Consider the following 18023-nt stretch of genomic DNA (forward strand, 5'->3'; position numbering starts at 1 on the left):
CCATGTTCTGCTGACTTCACTTTTCATCAGTTCATGTAAATCTTTCAAAGTTTTTCATCCTTCTCCTCATTTTTAATAACAAAATAGTGTTTCATCAAAACTACATACCATATCTTGTTTAGTCAGTCCCTAATAGATTCAATTTCCAATTTTTCCCACCAGAAAAAGAGTTTCTAGAAATGTTTTTATATATTTAGACCCTCTTCCTTTTTAAAACAACAAATCTCTTTGGGATAAAGACATAGTAATTGAATAGATTGTGTCACAATTAGACCAACTGTGTATTAGTGTCCCAATTTTATCATATCCCCTTTAACATTTGTCATTTTTCTTTACTGTCATATTAGCCAGTCTGATATGTGTGAGGTGATACTTCAAAGTTGTTTTAATTTGAATTTCTTTAATTAATATAGAGATCTGGATTTGAATCTGTACTTTGTGTATCTATTTAGAATTAGGGACATAGACATGAATTAATTTTTCTTAGCTTCAGTTTTTCTCTCTATAAAATGGAAATAACAATATTATTATTACTTATATCACAGAGCTATGAGAAGAGTGGTTCAAAATTGTTAAAGTATTATATTTTATACTCATGGAAATTATGTTGTCTTTTGATCATACCTGAAGCTAATTTTTTTTTCTAGTTTTAATGAGTCTTCAATTCTGAATATTCATAAACTTACACTAGTGTGTTGAGTCAGGAAATTAACCTTTTACTATATGTCCTCAAATAAAATTATCTATGCTTAATTCCTAGCAATATGAGTACTTTAAAGAATTACAACAAAGACAAAAGTTAACAACCAATAAAGAAGCATAAATGTCCACTTTTGGAAACCTACTGCTCACTTTTGGCTTCATACCTTCATTAAGTGATGAAATAAATATATGAGCATGCTATGAGAATTGTATTATGCATAGACCTGAACCACACAAAGAGCTGAAACTTCTGCCTCTGTGCTCCTTGGAGTCTAATTAGAGATAAAACACATGAATCAAGAGTATTTTACTTTTTATTAAAATTGCTTTTGTTATTTAAAGCAATACGGGGTAGTTTGTGATCAAGTACCAAATAAGAAAGACATAATAATTGATATATGGGCTCAGAGGGGTCCTTGAGTAATCAGGGAAGATATCCTCAGCCCAGAGAAACTTAAACTGGATCTTGAAGGATGAATAAGATTCAGAAAAGTAGAAGAAAAGGAAGAAAGGGGTTGCAGGTGAGAGAAATCTTTCCCAGGGATTCCAGTATTTGGAAATTAAATATCCATAATAATAAGAAAATTATAGAGTAGAAGAAAGTATGCTCTTTGGACAACACCATGCATATTGAATAACAGTTCATGGTCACCCATTTCTCTGAATTACTTCCTGAAACCTCTATTCAAAATATTGCAGCATTCACCCTATGAACCCACCATTAAAACATTCATGATAAACTTGTTCTTTTCCCTTGATTACCAAAAGATATATACTCATTTAGAAAGATGATTTGAAGTATCCTACGCATCCTGTTGCTAGTTTCCTCTCTGTTTTCAGTATCACTGGAATTCATTCACTGGAATGAAATGAAAGAAGGATGATTGTCCCAGAGATAGATTCTAATTCAATAGAGATGTTCTGTTTCTATTCCAAATGTATTATATCTACTAGTTTTCCAGATGTGCTAATGGAGGGCAGAGAAAATTTCAAACGCATGTCTAATCTGTACAGTAAGAGCCACAACTCAGAACAATTTATTTATTTTAGAATAAAATGTTTTCTCACACAAAAAGGTGAAAAATAAAAACAGTCAGGGTGGCCTGGGGCGCAAGGAAGCTGTTGTTGCAGGAATCCTGCAAGTTAATGTGAGAATTCACCCGGGACTCTAAGAGAGATGTGAAGAGGGAAGAGGGGGGAAGGGGGTGAGGGACAAAAACTCTCTTCCCCTTGCAGCTGTCCCTTTCCTTCATTTGTTGCTCCAATAAGCAGTAATTAGGTCCTGAGCTAATGGTGTCAGCTGATCTGCTGTTTTTAGGCTAGACCCAGAGGAATCTCCATGGAAACCCTGCTGGAGTCATCCCCCACCTGGATGCTGCGAGCTCCTTTCTGCCACCTGGCTGCTGCCTGGCCCGCTGCTACCACTTCTGTTGCCTCCTCCCTGTCTCTAACCTGCAGCCTGCAGCATGCGCACTGCCCCCGGGATCCCTAAATGGGACAATTCTGCCCGTGACGTCAGCGCCCAGCCGTCTCCACAGAAACTTTTGTCCCGCTGGCCAATCAGGGAGCTTGGAAAGGGCTGGGGAGGGGGGCGGGAGGAGAAGGGAGTTGGGGCGGGGAGGGGGGGGCGTGGAGAGGCGAGAGGTTTAGTGTGTGGATCTGTTCGAGCTCAGCCTGGGCTGTCAGTCCCTGCTCCAGCCGCTGTGCGAGACCTCATAGATTCATACAGACTCTTCTCTCTCTCTCTCTTTCTCTTTCTCTCTCTCTCTTTCTCTCTCTCTCTCTCTCTCTCTCTCTCTCTCTCTCTCTCTCTCTCTCTCTCTCTCTCTCTCTCTCTCTCTCTCTCACACACACACACACACACACACACACACACACACACACTTCATAGGAGAGGGAGGTACTGACCATTTTGCAAGTGCTGGGACTAGACTTGCTGGGACTAGACTGCTGTGCGGTGGGTGCAAAGACTCTTCGTTCTCACTTCTTGCTTTCGCTCTGGATACACGGGCTCTGGAAGTACGGGACTTGAATTGGACTAGGTATTTGTACACTTATCTGACAGTCTACTTAGGAAAGCAGCTGAACTGGACGAGTTCATGCCTTAACAGTCTAACAAAAAGGAAAGGATTGCAACTACAGCAGGAGGAAGATGGGAACTCTCCTATTTCTACCTCTTTAATAAATGGAATGAAATATTGAATGGAGGAGCCACTCACTACATTTGCCTGGGAAAATCGTCCGGCGGAACTAACAATTTGGCTACTTTCATCAGAGGAGGGGGTGTTCATTACGTGGCAGGGGGAAAAAGGAAACCAGAAACTGAATGTATGAATTTGAAACTTTTGGCCAAGCAAAGGGAGAAAAAAAATTCAAGATTTTATTTTAAACAAAGGTTTTCTAGGCTTTTATACCATAAACTCACTTCAGTGTTTTGTGACCAGTTTAGCGGAGACGGGAGAAAAAAAAAAACAGAGGAGTCCTACATGTGTGCACCATTATTAAACTGGCAGACACACCGACAGCCGCCTTCTTTCATTTACCAACATCCAACTGAAATTGAAATCTCTCTTCCGTCCAATAGTTGCTCATGTACAAACTCTATATGAATATCAATATATGAATAGCTTATATACTGGGGGTAACTAGTAGGACATAGGTGTGGAGCAGCAATTCAGCCTACATGGATGTGAGGAGCTTAAATTTCATGGTATTTTTTAAAGAAAGAATTCTGTTACTGTGAAACAAATTCTAATAGGTTTATAAGATGACAGGTAAGAACTTTCACTGCTCTTAGCACCTTAACGCCCAAAAGCAGAGTGCAGGGAGAAGCAGTAGGACCTAGGAAAGGGGTGAGCACTAGCTACCACTTTGCCCTCCAGTGTTTGTAACCAGGATAGAGGCTGCTTTAGGGAGAGGATCAGTCCTCCAGGACAATCAGAAGAGGGAAAAGCTCTTGGAGGTTTGAGGAGGGAAGGCTTTTTTTCTTTTTTTTTTTTTTTTAAACCTGTGGTATCCGGGATAGGACCTGGAGCAGGGATGTTATCCTAGGCCTGAATACAAGTAAACATTTTGCATTTTGGTAAACCTGGATATCGGGTTTTAGTTATTTTAAACCAAACCCCTCTGGGCTAGAAGCTGTTGGAGACATTGGGATGGTCCTGGCTGAACAACATTAAAGAGACTGATCACGTAGAAGGATAAGAAAAGCTTCAGAGATCCCCGTCATCCCCTCTTCTGTGAGCCGGTGCAATTAAAAATGAACAAGAGACTTGGTAGATCTCGGCACTGATTGCTCCCCACCCCCCTTCCCTGACCCGGACCCTCTCCTCCCTCCCCCATCCCAGCTCCCTAAAGCCAGGATCTGATTGCAAGCGGGACCTCCTCTTGTTCCACATTGTGGTAGTGGATGCATTTTTCATGAGCACTAGGTGAACAGGTGCAAAGTACATTTGGAAAATCCAGGCGGCCCATTTCGGTGGCGTGGCGTGGCGTGGCGTGGAGGGTGGTATCTGGCTATCTCTGAGGGGATCATGGAGAGCGACCGGGACATGTACCGTCAGTTTCAGGACTGGTGCCTCCGGACTTATGGAGACTCCGGAAAGACCAAGACGGTGACCCGTAAAAAATACGACCGGATCGTCCAGCTCTTGAACGGCTCCGAGTCGAGCTCCACGGATAATGCCAAATTTAAATTCTGGGTCAAATCGAAAGGTTTCCAGCTCGGCCACTCGGATGAGGTCAATGGTGGAGGTGGCAAGCAAGTGCTCTTCGTGCCGGTCAAAACCACGGTTAGTGAAGTCCCTGCCTTCCTCTCGTGTTTGTCCGCCGAGCGACCCACCGAGGCAGCCTGGAGGGGAAGGGGGAAGCCACAGTTGGCTCGTTTCTCTCTCTCCCCCCCTCCACCTGCCCGCCCCTTAGTCATCCCCATATCGCATTTGCCAGGCACGTTTCTCCCCACAGTTAAGTCTTTGTGGTCTTTTATTGCACAGCCCTAATGCACTTCGAGTCCCCTCCCTTCCCCTTCCCCGCACCCTCCTCGGCAGCTTCTCTCCGGGCAGGAGACGGCTTTGGGGGTGGGCTATTGTCCCGTCTCTTCAGCTGCCCGTCTGGCGTGTGTCCTGCCCGCCACATAAAGGCCACATCCTCATCCCACCGCCGTCACTGCCCGGTTTGATAATGTACGATTCTGATCGATAGTGTACAGTGTCTCCTTATTGGCACAAAGCCCGAGTGTGGCGCTGGTCGTTGATTTGGGGGTTTCCCCAGGATATCAGGTTTTATTGTTAGACCGCAGCCTGGGAGACGCGGGGCAGCCGGCAGGCACGCACGCCTGGATTATTGCGATGACTGGTTAGATTTTAGATATGCGGGTGGGTTCGCTCCCCCTCCGCAAATAAAGAAGCAGTTAGACGATGATCAACAAAGAGAGAGACGGGCTCTGAGCGCGGTCAAATGCAGTATTTATTGCTTACTCTTTCTGGGATTGCTCAAGTCTCTCACAGCTATGAAGCTTGCTTTAAGCACAGTCGCTGGTAATCACTAGCATTGCCAGCTTTGCGAGATCTGAGCCCGGAAAGCTAGATTTGTTTCTTTCTCATAGCAGAAGAGCTATAATGTTGGGTAGCAGCAGGAGCACCAGAATTTCCTATTTAAGAAGATGGGAACTATGGGCCACAAGTAGGTTTGCATATATCAAATTAATAATGCTTCTTTTTCTACATCATGCTACGGTAGGTAGCCTCTTGATTTGGGGGATGACAGAAGGTAACACATGCATCTTTTCATTTTTATCTTGACTTTCTGGTTTAAGCATTCTTATTTACTACTGGCAGTCATTGTTTACAATATCCCTAGAGTATGCAAAATAGGAGACTTCGTGGGAGCTACTCTACTCTCTCCATGATAGAGGAAAATGAAAATATTTTAATGTAGTTTTTTCAAGGTACCAGTGAGAAAATATTTGAATGTACTTTTTTCAAGGTATCAGTGAGAAGACTGTTTTACATTTGAAAACAATTTCTGCTATTCAAATAAGAATGGCTTTTTGGTGGATCTTTTTTTTTTTTTTTTTTAATAGGTATCTGGGCAATAGGAAAATGAGAAATGGAAGTAAATGACAAAAACTAAGAGTAGAAACTGTGCTGTTTTATTTGGTATATCTATGAATCAGATCTTTCCTTTTACTCTTTGGCTTTACTCAAGACAATTGTTAAATTGAATCCTTCCTCCTCCCCCCCCCCCCACTATTTAATATAAACATAATTTGTGGGGTTGATCTGAATATTCAAATGATCTGCATATATTGTAGAAATAGTAAGATGAAGTTTTCTCACTTTATGAAATTATAATTTTAAGAGTTGGAAATCTGTTTTTAAAATTAGATTTTAATAGAAATCATAATATATAAGTAAAAGGACTAAATTCTCATTTGGACATTATAAGACTAATTAAAAACAAAAGAATAATCCATTTTTTAAAAAAAGAAGATAGTATAGGCCTAAAAATATCTTTTGACTAGGATGAGAATTTGTAGTGACAAAAACTTTTTCTGCCTTCCTTCTATGGAAAACTTATTTCCTTCTGTAGTCAACCTGTCAGGTTGCTTTGGATATGTGTAAGCTTAGTGAGCTGATTATGATTTGAATCTGTCACTGGAAAATATTTATACATAATATGAAACTTACCATCCAAATCACATTTGTAAGATAAAAATGAATGCCAAACATCACTTCCTCAGAAACACCTTACTAAGGACACATGAGTTTGAGTTGTCATAGCATAGTTAAAAATTATTACAAAGATTATTTTTAAACTTTTGGTAAATTTTTTCCTAAAAGCAAAACACATTTGAAAGTTTTAGAGAAAAAGCCATCTAATTTTCAGATGGTGAGAAAACAATGGTTTTCAGTTAAAGCTTGAAAGCTCTGCCTCCCATTCAAGACTGTATCAAAATGTTAAAGGTTTATAATTCATGAACAACCCTAATGCTCTGTGGTAGCTTATGAAATTTTTATGTTGCCGTTGTCACAGAAATGTAAGTCCCTTCTGCTTATTAAAAAAAAAAAAAAAAAAAAAAAAAAAAAAAAAAAAAAAAAAAAAAAAAAAAAACACTACCTATGTAGCAAAGAGTTTTTCCTTAAAACCCCCAAGGCAAATTTCTAATATCATTTGTTTCCCCATATATGAAAAATTATTTCCCTCTGAAATACACTTTGGTAATTTTCAATAGGAGTACACTTACTCAATAAAATGAAAAATCACCATTTTGACTTCAAAGACATACTGTTTGTTTTGTTTTGTTTTTTTAAGGGGAAGTAGGGACCGGAGAGATTCCTTCCAAGTGCAATTCCAAGAATAATTTTAAGCTACTGAAAGTGTTGAGGTTTGTTGCTCAGTTTTGCTGTCAGCCAGAGAGATTTGCTCCTGACCGTGCAGTAATCCACTGCTGCTGGTAATTAGACATCATTACTGCTGGTTAAAGGAAAAGAGAGAAGGGGAGAGGACAGTCTGGGGCTAATTAACTACTTGATTCTAATGAAAGAAAGAGAGACTGATAGCAACTGGGAGGTTGCACAGCCTAGACATACAACATAGACTTAATTGAAGTAAGGATTATATGGTAGTCTTACAGTAAAAGACTTATTTTTCATGCATGATATATAGTAGACTTTAGATCTCTTAAGGAAGCCTAATCTTAACTGGTTGCAAAAGCACAGTATTAATAAATATTTGCTGATGGTATATATAACAATAGGCCATTAAAATGTATTCTTCAATCAAATTTGACCATCCAAGAACATTATGAAGAGATCAGGCCTGATACACAGATCATTCTGTGGTCTAGGAGACATACTTTTGATCACCAAGCAACTTCATCTTCTAAACAGCCATTTTAGGTCCAGAGTAGGACAACAACACATATGTAGTGAAATATTTATGCCTGAAGTTCAGAGAATATTCCATTTCATTTCAAATTATCAGTATCATTTTTGTATGTTATTTCAAACAGAGCAGGCTTCCTTGTATTGGAGATGATGCCCAACTTAAGACTTTTTTTTAAGAGGTAAAAAACTAAGCAATAAACCAAATGGATGACATTAAATAGTACAAAGTTTTTTCATCAGTGGTACTCAACACTTAGCCTTACTGGTAGTAGATTTTCCTTCTTTGATAGTTCTCATTCTGGTTTCTTTGGATTCTCTCCCTAGTTGGTCCTTAATGACATAGCTGTAAGATAACATGTAAATATGACATCACAATCACCTATTACCTTATCTGGAATGTATTATTTTATCCCATATTTTAGAAAGTAAACTTAAATACTGCCACAAAATGTTCAAAGCTTTAGGCTAGGAATGAGGCTAATATAAATAACTCTTTTATAAGCCATACTATTTCAGAAAACTGGAAAGCAAAGTAAGCCTATGTTTTGTTTTCGATTCATTCCAAGGCCAACACAAGAACTCTAAACTGAGTGATGAAGTAATGGGAAGACTACTTTTTTTTATATAAATCTGTAGGAACAGACGTCCAAGTCTAAATTGTTGCTTTTTCTCATAATTGCTTCCTCTTATATTTATCCCACTTGAGAACATAAAAGAAAAAATGTGTTATCTTTAGTTGCATCTTTAAAAAATAATGATTTATTCATTTCTGCAATCTGTAAGCCCCAGATTTCTATTGTTCTGTTGTGTATACTATGAGCTGATTACTGTACAATCATTAGGGTGAATATTCATGTAGCAGTTTATAAACAGTTATGAGTTTTATGAGTTACTTAGCTGTGGATTTGGTTATATATCCCTCTATATGTTTATTGTGATTCACCCCCTTTGTGTGAAGGAAGTGAGCTATTTAAGGATCCCTACAGATGATGTGTATGTTTCTTCTGGGCACAGATTCATGCTTGGGGTACATGGCTATGCATTCCTCAATATGGATGAGGCCTTGGGCTAGAGATGGTAGGGCATAGTCACTGATAATATAGCTAAAGCCATGGAAGACACTTGATTGCTATCATATCCAATAGTCATAAAATGGGAGAGGTAACAACAACCAAAAAACCAAATTCAAATATTTGCCTTGATGTGAATCCAGCTTTTTTTTGTTGTTGTTGCTTTGTTTCCTTCCCCATCACTCCTGAATGTAGACACCAATTACCAAGTGAATTTCCTTTTCACTCATTACAAACATATGACAAACCAAGGGAGATAAACTCTGCCCAGAAGTGTGCTTGTAGAATCACCATCCTGAACAATAGTAAAAAAAGAGAAAATATAAGATTTCTAAGTATTTAAGAATTCTTTCCAAATTTATATACCTGCTTACCTCTTTGAGATTCCTAACTCTAGCAATTTCAAAGGAATGGGGAGTTTCCCATTTCCCATATCTTGTCATTCATTCCCCTACCTGTTCCCTCTCTGTTTAGAGACATCCCACCCATCAAGAAAGGAATACACCGGAGGTTGGCCCTTATATACTGTTCACAATATTGCAGTGACATGGACATAGAAGAAAGGCATAAGAGGGAAATATGTTGAAGGTGGTAATTATAGAATTTGTAGAAATTTCAGTGCTGAAATTTGGAGAAGCTGAAGGCATCTGAGAGATGACTTATGCCATCCATCCTTTTCATTTTTCAGATAAGGTCCAAAATGTTAAATAATTTAAGGTCACACATCTAGTTAGTGTGCTAGTGCTGAGACCAAATACAAATTCTATTCAGTCCTTTTTTCACTAGTGAGAATGAGGTGAAGCACTTAGGTGGCACAGTGGCTGGAGCACCAGCCCTGGAGTCAAGAGGATCTGAGTTCAAATTCCGCTTCATATACATATTAGTTGTGGAACTCTGGGAAAGCCATTTAACCCTGATTGCTTCCTAGGAAAAAAGAATCACTGTTAATAATAAATTCTCTAAGACTATTTTTGCCTTGAATAGTGAAAACATCTACCATGTTTTGTCTTTTAGTTTCAAGATATTCAATGATCAGAATCAACTGAGACAGATATCTTTAATATCTTTAATAGTGTTAAAATGTTTGGACTTGTACACATTTTAATTCCTTGTGGCATTTTGATTTTTGCATTCTATATGGTTTATATACCTATACTTGTGTTATTGGTAGTCATCCATCATAAAACAATTAAAAGTATGTAAGCCACATGAGATACAAAGATGAAAATACAAAAGAATTAAAATACAGGATGAATTTTTCCTATATACATCAGTTAAGATAGTGCATTAAAGATGGAACAACTCATTTAATATGGGAAAAGGGGTATTTCATAGTTTTAATCTTCTGGGTACTACAAATTATGGCATAAAAGAATAGAAAAATAAAAGTACATGACTCTTTGGTTACAATGACCATATGTGTCATTTGAAAAAAAAAAAAACAACATAGAAATGACTGTCATAAAGGGATTTAAAATGAATCATTAACGATGTAATTAGATAGATAGTTGACTCCTGACATCAAGAATACTGGCAGAAGGCCCTTAGCATATGGGGTAATATGTAATCAATTTATGGAAGGATATATACTAAAGTTATATTTGTTGGTAAGGTATGGAAATTACAAAATGCATCCCTGAAGGGAAATACTCCAAGATGATTTATTGAAATATTTTCCAAATATTAGATAACCCAATAATTACAATTCTGGACTTGGAATGAGGAGGACCTGAATTCAAATCCTGCCTCAGATACTTAGCTGGGTTATCCTGAACAAATCATTTAATTGATTACTTTCAGTCTCAATTTCTTCATCTGTAAAGCAGAAATGATGGTTATGAAGATCACAAAACATATAAAGTACTTTGCAAACATTAAAATATCACATAAATACCCAGTAGTTGTTTTTATCTTTTTGTAATTTAGGTACAGAGTACTCAGTTAACCAACTTTATTACTTGTAATAAAACTGGATTTACTTTAGCTTTGTGAGTGTGAACAAGTCACTTAATCTCTATCTGCCTCAGTTTCCTCATTCATAAAATTATGAAATTGAACTCAAAGCTTATCAAGGACTCTTCCTAAATTCTAAAGCTATGAGCCTATAATCCTGTGGTGCTAAGATGTATGAAACTTCATGATTAATAAGGAGTTAGTTTACTAAAATAAGGATTTTAAATCTTATCACATGAAAAAAAAACCCACTACTGAACATTCCAAGAAATCTATGAGAACTGCATATTTAGGGGTCACATCTACTTTATAAGTACTTGCCAGTCAATAAACTTTTTTATAAATCCAAGTGTAGATTTCCATATTCAATGTCTGACTAATCACAACACAAACCTTTTGAGATAGGAATGCTTGTTTCAAACAGCACAATTAAAAACAAACAAACAAACTACTTTCAGGCAGGCTGGTCCCTGCTCAGTTTTTTTCCTGTTTTATTCATTTACTTGCTATTTATCCTGCCTCTAACACTATGGAAATTTTAGAAACTGATTTCAATGTTTTCATAAATTTAATAATTATGAATAGTCCTAAAATAATGTATCCTGATAGAACAGACTCAATCTTGTCAATTTCTTTCTCTTTTATTTTTCAAAATACCTTGATGGCTGAATACATGTATTTCAATATTTAAGTGGATCTATGATCCCTCTTTTATGAAAACTACATCCAATGGCATAAATCACAACTCATACATGCTTGTGTCAGGAAATAGATTGTGATCTCTGACATCAGTCAAAACACACAAAAACACACACACACACACACACACACACACATATATATATATATATATTATATATATATATATTTTTTTTTAAATTCCTGTTTTCACTTGATGTCTTATTTGCCATTGTAGTTTCTGTGTTGTATGTTTCAGTGAAAGTGTCAATTTCTTGTCATTCATTCCCCAACTTTTCTCTCTGGAATGTCCTCTGCTGCTCCTATTTTCCTCTGTTGAAATTCTATGTTAGTGCCCCCAACTCTGAAAGCTGTCCCCATCCATCTACCTGTAAGTGATTCCTTCTCCCTTTAAAATTCCATGGCATTATGGTTAAACTTCTCCTTTATAATTATTATATTCTAGTTTTATCATATATACTTGACATAGTCTCTATTATAAACTCTTGATTGTGTTCTGTTAAATGAGTACTTTTTAAGCAGCTATTCAAGGAACTGCTTAGTTTATCTCTGTATTTCTTGGGTGTTTTGTATGCATTGGGAGTTTAATAAGTATTTTAAGAATGATCAAGCTAGTGAATAGAATGAAGGCATGAATGATTTATTTGTGGTTGCTTCAACACATTATTTTATTGGATTCTCTGAGATCATGTCATCTTCTGAGGCTTTTTGCAATGAAAAACCAATTTGGAGATTAATGAATTACAATTATTTTCCTATAGGTTTTTTTTCCCACTTTTTACATCTTCACCTACCATTAATCTTTTTCACTCTTGTCTCTCAGGAAGAGAGGGCTCTTCTCTTGTCAAAGTAAATCCTTCTTAGAGCATTTTTGATCCCACCTCTTTCAATTTTCTCCAAATTGCCCCTTCTATCATTCTACTTTCCTTTCTTCCTATTTACTAGTTCTTTCTCTAATTCTAACACATATACACACCTCTCTCATTCTTAAAAAGCAAAACAAAACAAAAAACCCCACACGTCTTAATTGATCTATCTTACCACCCCTGCTATCATCCTATCTCTCTACCATTTCCTTTCTCTCTCCTCCCCTATTTTTTTGTTATGTGTATGTGTGTGTACATGTTTTATTGTTACTTTATTTTATTTTTGACTAACATCCTTGAGAATCTAAACTATTCAGGGTGCCTCCACTTCCTCTCCTTTCATTGTCTTTTAAGTCCTCTGCAATCTAGTTTGTAATTTTACCATTCAATTGAATCTCTTCAAAGTCACCAATGATTTCTTAGTTGCCAGATCTAGTGATTTATTTCTCAATCCATAGCTTTCTGGAATTTGTCACACTGTCAATCACCCTCTGCTGAATACTCTTGATATTTTCTAGGTTTAAGTGACATTGCTCTCTACCAGTTCTCCACTTATCCATATGACTGAACTGCTTCTTCAATTTCCTTTACTAGTTCATTATCCAGGTTAGTTTTACTAATATCCCTGCCTTTACTCCAGGAAAATCCTATGTTTGGCCTTCATAAGCTAACTCTCTTCTTAATTTTTTTATATCTTAATCTTCAATCCAATAATATCAGCCTCCAGACTCTTAGCTCTGAGAATTTTCTCTATCTTCCATACCTGGGATGCTCTTCTTCCTCATTTCTGCCTGGGGACAATTAGCATTAAACTGCAGTTGGTTTTAATGATTATCACAATGTAATTTATTTCAAGGAAAGGACCTCTTTGGTTTCCCCTTTTATAGGAAGTAGCAGGATGAAGAATAACTTGTAAGTGCTTATTGGCTGATTTTGAGTAGATCTCATTAGTTTTTTTATAAATGGTAGAAATTTCAGAGGTATTTCTCCTCCTCTAAGTTAAGTTTGTTTTGTTTTCTTTTGTTTTGCTTTTTTTCTTTGCAGCTAAGAATTCTACAATGGGTTCTTATATCATGCTCTCAAGAAATGTAATCAAATACCAGCTGTCATAACTGTTCTTTTAGCGGCAAAATTTTCAAGTATTTGGGAGAAGAGCAAGAAAGTCAGGGATTTGGGGAATTTACTCAGAGATCAGATTTAAGAATGTCAGATCCTTGATATTTATGGGAGTTAAGAAGAATGTGTTTTATAGGAATAGATCTGGTACTTGACATTTATTACCTTGATGTCTATTTTTAGGATGAGTATTCATTGATAGGGTACTTTGATATTTGTATTTTAACTATTTTGGGGGGAGTTAGTGGCTATTTTAAAATGTCTTTGTTTGGAATTATTTATTTTTTTCAGTGAGAAGTGATTACTTAGCAAAGAATAATGAACATTTTGTTACTTATACCTTATTATAATTAACAGAAGCTACTTCCAGATGGTTGGTTGGACTTAAGGGTTCAGTCTGTGGCCATAGAGCAAAGTTTTCTGGCAAACATGGGGATCTAATTTGCTGCCTAGGACTTATTAATACTCTGCCATAACCAAATTATTTCATTGGCCAATGCTCTTAACATTACATCATAGAGATTTTCCTAAATGTCAGGTGTGGGCCATAGTTCTCTTAGTTGGCTCTAGTTGCAGTTCTACAAAACTTAATGAAAATGCCATGACAAAGGGTTGCCATTTTTATTGCTACTTTTTATAATTCACAAAAAAACAATTACATCAAAACAATAATTTTTTTACTGTATTAAGTTCTACTAATTAAGAATTAGTGCCAATTTAACCTGGACTGAGCAGAAATTTACCATAAGCAATGAAAGTGAGTAAAGTTAGTAAAGCAATAATGTAAATCAGATTCAAGGCAATATGTTTAAATTTTAAAACTCAATTATTTTTATTTGCATGCACATAATCCATATGCTTATTACAAATGGCCATCTTCTGTTCATTAATGCAGATATTATTCTGTAAGGGATATGTTGTAAACATCTAGTTTGAGTTATTGTGGAGATGGGTGGACAAAAATAACTTCAGTTCCTCCATAATTCGGCCTTTTTTCACTAATTCAAAGTCATCTTAACTATGTTTATTACATCATATGCGAGGAACACTATGCTGTAGTTAAAAGAGTGCTGGGTTTGAAATTAAAAGATACCTTTAGAGATACTTTTCAAATCTTGCTTCATTTACTAATTAGCTGCATAACTGCAATTCATAACTTTTCCTTGCCCCATTCTTAAACAGGGACAATAATGCCAAAGCTGCTTATCTTCATAAAGTTGTAAGGATCGAATGAAACCATATAGGTGAAGCACTTTACACATCTTAAAAGGCTAGAAAAATGTTATTATTAAGCCTTAAAGTCAGAAAATTGACAAATGATAACTCTTAGAAGTACACCTTTCTTGATACAGTAGATGGAGTTTTTAAAAAGTTACATATAAATCAATTTTTGATAGTTAAAATATTTTCAGTGTACTAAATTAACTCATTAGTGAAATTTATAAAGTGGTATATTATTTTATAAAAAATAATAATTCCCTTTAACTTAACAGTTTTGTAGAGATGAAGTACCAAGAGATGGTATTCGTGCCTTGAGATGTGAAAATATAAGATGATTTTTTTTGCTTTTGTTTTTAGCAGAACAAGATAAGCATGATGGCCCACAAAAATAGGAAAAAAAGCTCTTTCTCAAGATAGCCCCTCTTTGTTGATATTGAAGAAAAGATTTTAAAAAATGCACATTCTTCCAAATTTCATATCAAAATAAAAATGTCTTCATTATAAATCCTGGTTATTTGCCCATTTTTTAACTCAGATACTAAAGAATTTTTTTTCACATTACAAAAACTTTTATTTCCTTTATTATGCTGACAAGGTTACAACTAGATCAAAATATTAGATTGGGGGATAAAGTGGAATGGGAAAGCAGGAACTAGGAAAGAAATGATTGCTCTGAATTCCAGTTTTTCTGGAAGCTTAGCATGAGATCTAATTTCCCATGACACAAAAGACAATCAAGCTTTTTTTTTTTGCATATCAAAGGGACTTTTAAGTCTGAAAAGGAAACTGAGTAATATCTCCTATGATCTTAGATTTACAAGTAAATTTCTAAATATCAAATTCTGTGTTCATACATGTATAAAATCTTTGGAATTCTCTTAGAAATTTTTATTTGAAAAATAACTTTTTATGTTTGATGACAAAAAGCATAAAGTCTTTTTATCTTTTCAATCTTCACACTTCCTTCTATCTCTCTGCCTAGTTGCTGTTCCTTATGTCCAACACTCAATCTCCCCCACCTTCATGACTTTTTTCTGGTTTTTCCCCTTTCCTAAAGTGCTCTCCTCCTCCCTTCAGCCTCTTAGAATCCCTGATATCCTGTCATTTCATTGGTATAGGGAATTGTGAGGTAAAGAAAGTCTCTCTTCCAATGTAGGTATGCATTTTTAGAGAGAGAGTGATTTGCTTGGGTCACAGAATAACATATAAAAGAGACAGGACTTGAACCTAGCTCCTTCTAACTCCTAAGCAACAGCTTAGTATTAAGTATACCATTTAGTATACCAGGAAGCTTCTCCTTTTAATAAATGAATGATGAAGTGAAAAAAAGCCTTTACAAAAGAGAAAAAAAAATCTTGTTCTCAAAGACCTTACACATATGAAGGAGTAGTAGCTATGGAAAGGTGTTTTAGGGAAGTCATAAGAATAGTTATTGGAATAAGAGTGCTTCAATCCACAGCATCCTTTCCAGAAGCAGTTTTAGGATTGGTCTGGTTATAGCTTGCAAAATAAAGAGAAGGAAGAAAGGGAAAAGTGAGATATATGTACAATAGCTGGCATAAATTGACCTGTATGAAGAAGTATGGTTCAATAGTCTGGGACTTTTCCTTGTTGGAGAGTGCAGTAGCAACATGAAAATGGAAGGACAAATAATGCTTTAGGTGAAAGAGTATTTTGGTGATGCAATTGCATTTTTTAAAATGTTAGGGTGAAGATATTGGAATTATATCTATAGTCATAGCCAGGAATATTGGCTTTTCTTAAGACCTTAAAAGTATTGAGATTTATTCAGTTGAAAAATTAGATTAATTTAATCAGACAACTGAGTAGTAATATTTAATAGTGTTAACTCACAGTCCAGCATGATGATCTTTTGCTTATTTCTGTGGACACATTTTTAATAAATGATTCTGAATGTTACTGAAATATCATTGAACCAAGTTATTTTAGAAAGGAAATATATAATGATCTATAACACTGATGAGAAAGAAGTAAGGATAGTAGCATATATTGACAAACCTAAAGTGATTGATAGCAAGAATTAGATTTTTTTAAATTACTGGAATATTTTTTAAATGATCTTCATTTCCCAACATGAACACCTTTCCTGTCTTCTTACACTCTCCTTTCCTCCACATAATCTAAAATTCATTGACAATGGTCTCCTTGCTATTTTTCTCCCATTATCCTCCATTTTCCAACTCAGAGTTTTCATCAGCTATTTCCCATACCTGGAACTCTTCCCTTGTCATCTTCACTTACCTGGCTTCCTTCAAGTGCAAGTTAAATGCCCATCTTCTGTAAAAAGCCTTTCTCAGTCCTTAGTACTTTTCCCTGAAACTTCTCATTTTAGCCTGTCTATGTCCTTTTTTTATATAGCTGTTTTCATCTTGTCTCTTGCGTTTAGTCTGTGATCTCCTCTATAGCTGAGACTGCTTTTTGCCTTTCTTTGTATCCTCAACAATTAGTACATTGCTTTACAATAGTAGAATGACTGACCAATATATTCTGCCCATCTTCCCCTTTAGAACTATTATCTCTCTTTAAAGAAATGAAGTCGTCTTCATTTCTACTGAGTTATATTTGAAACAGTCCAGTAGGATATGCACATGTATTGCTGGACAACAGGAAACATTGTAGACAAAGGAGAAAAAGAACATGATGACAATTATAACAATAACAGTCACTCACATAGTGCTTTTGAGAAACAGATAGAGAACGAAATAGGTATAAAAAGTACAACAAAGGAATATAGGAGTGAAGGAAAAAATAAGAAAAGGAAGTGGACATAGGAAAAGAATAGGGTTAGATATAGTGACTAGAAAGGAGAGAAGAAATGTCATCTATTTTTGTCAAAAGTTTTACTTGTGATAAAACAATATGTTGGAAATTGTGATCACAAGAGAAATTTGAAGAGGAATTTTAGAACTCAGGATGAGAAAGGTGGAAAAATGCTGACACAAGTTTTGAATGTGGAATTAGGAGGAGTATAAGTGACAGATGTAAAACAAAAACTTCGTCAAAGTCAAGTTTTAAGTCCAAGAATTTAATAGCTGGTCAATAATAATGAGTAGTTATTGAACTGAATGGGGCAGCTAGGTGACACAATGGATAGAGTGCCAGATCTAGAGTCAGGGAGACTAATCTTCCTGAGTTCAAAGCTGGCCCTGATATATTTCCTAGCTGTAAACCTTAGATAAGTCATTTAAACCTGCTTGCCTCATTTTCCTCATCTCTAAAATGAATTGGAGAAGAAAATGGCAAATGGCAAAATACAAAAAAATGCTAAGAAAACGTCAAATGGAGCCCCAAAGAGTCAGATAAGACTGAAAAATGGAAGTTACTTTTTCTTCTGCACCATCACAGATAGAGAAGAGTGAACAGACCAGGTACTTTGATTTCAGATTACCACTACCATAATTTTAAAAAGATGACTCAAAAGAGCTAACAGTTTAAGAAAATAATATGTGGGAATTTTTCCAGGACAGAGAAGAGGCCAAGAGATGAAA

The 18023-nt window shown here is 36.0% G+C and overlaps 1 protein-coding gene across 3 annotated transcripts in view; it reads left to right on the plus strand.

Moving 5' to 3' along the window:
* The first annotated feature begins 2550 nt into the window (after positions 1 to 2550).
* NOL4 (nucleolar protein 4) overlaps positions 2551 to 18023 on the plus strand; it is a 473540-nt gene continuing 458067 nt past the window's right edge. For 2 of the 3 annotated variants that reach the window (XM_031946461.1, XM_031946463.1), the window contains exon 1: positions 2552 to 4493. In XM_031946461.1, coding sequence (XP_031802321.1) covers positions 4236 to 4493 — 258 coding nt within the window. In that variant the 5' untranslated portion in view covers positions 2552 to 4235. Of the gene's footprint in view, positions 4494 to 18023 lie in introns of all 3 variants that reach the window. The other variant, XM_031946460.1, reaches the window with a different exon arrangement.

Source organism: Sarcophilus harrisii, chromosome 1 (assembly GCF_902635505.1).
Source record: "Sarcophilus harrisii chromosome 1, mSarHar1.11, whole genome shotgun sequence".
In the NCBI taxonomy this organism is placed as follows: Eukaryota; Metazoa; Chordata; class Mammalia; order Dasyuromorphia; family Dasyuridae; genus Sarcophilus; species Sarcophilus harrisii.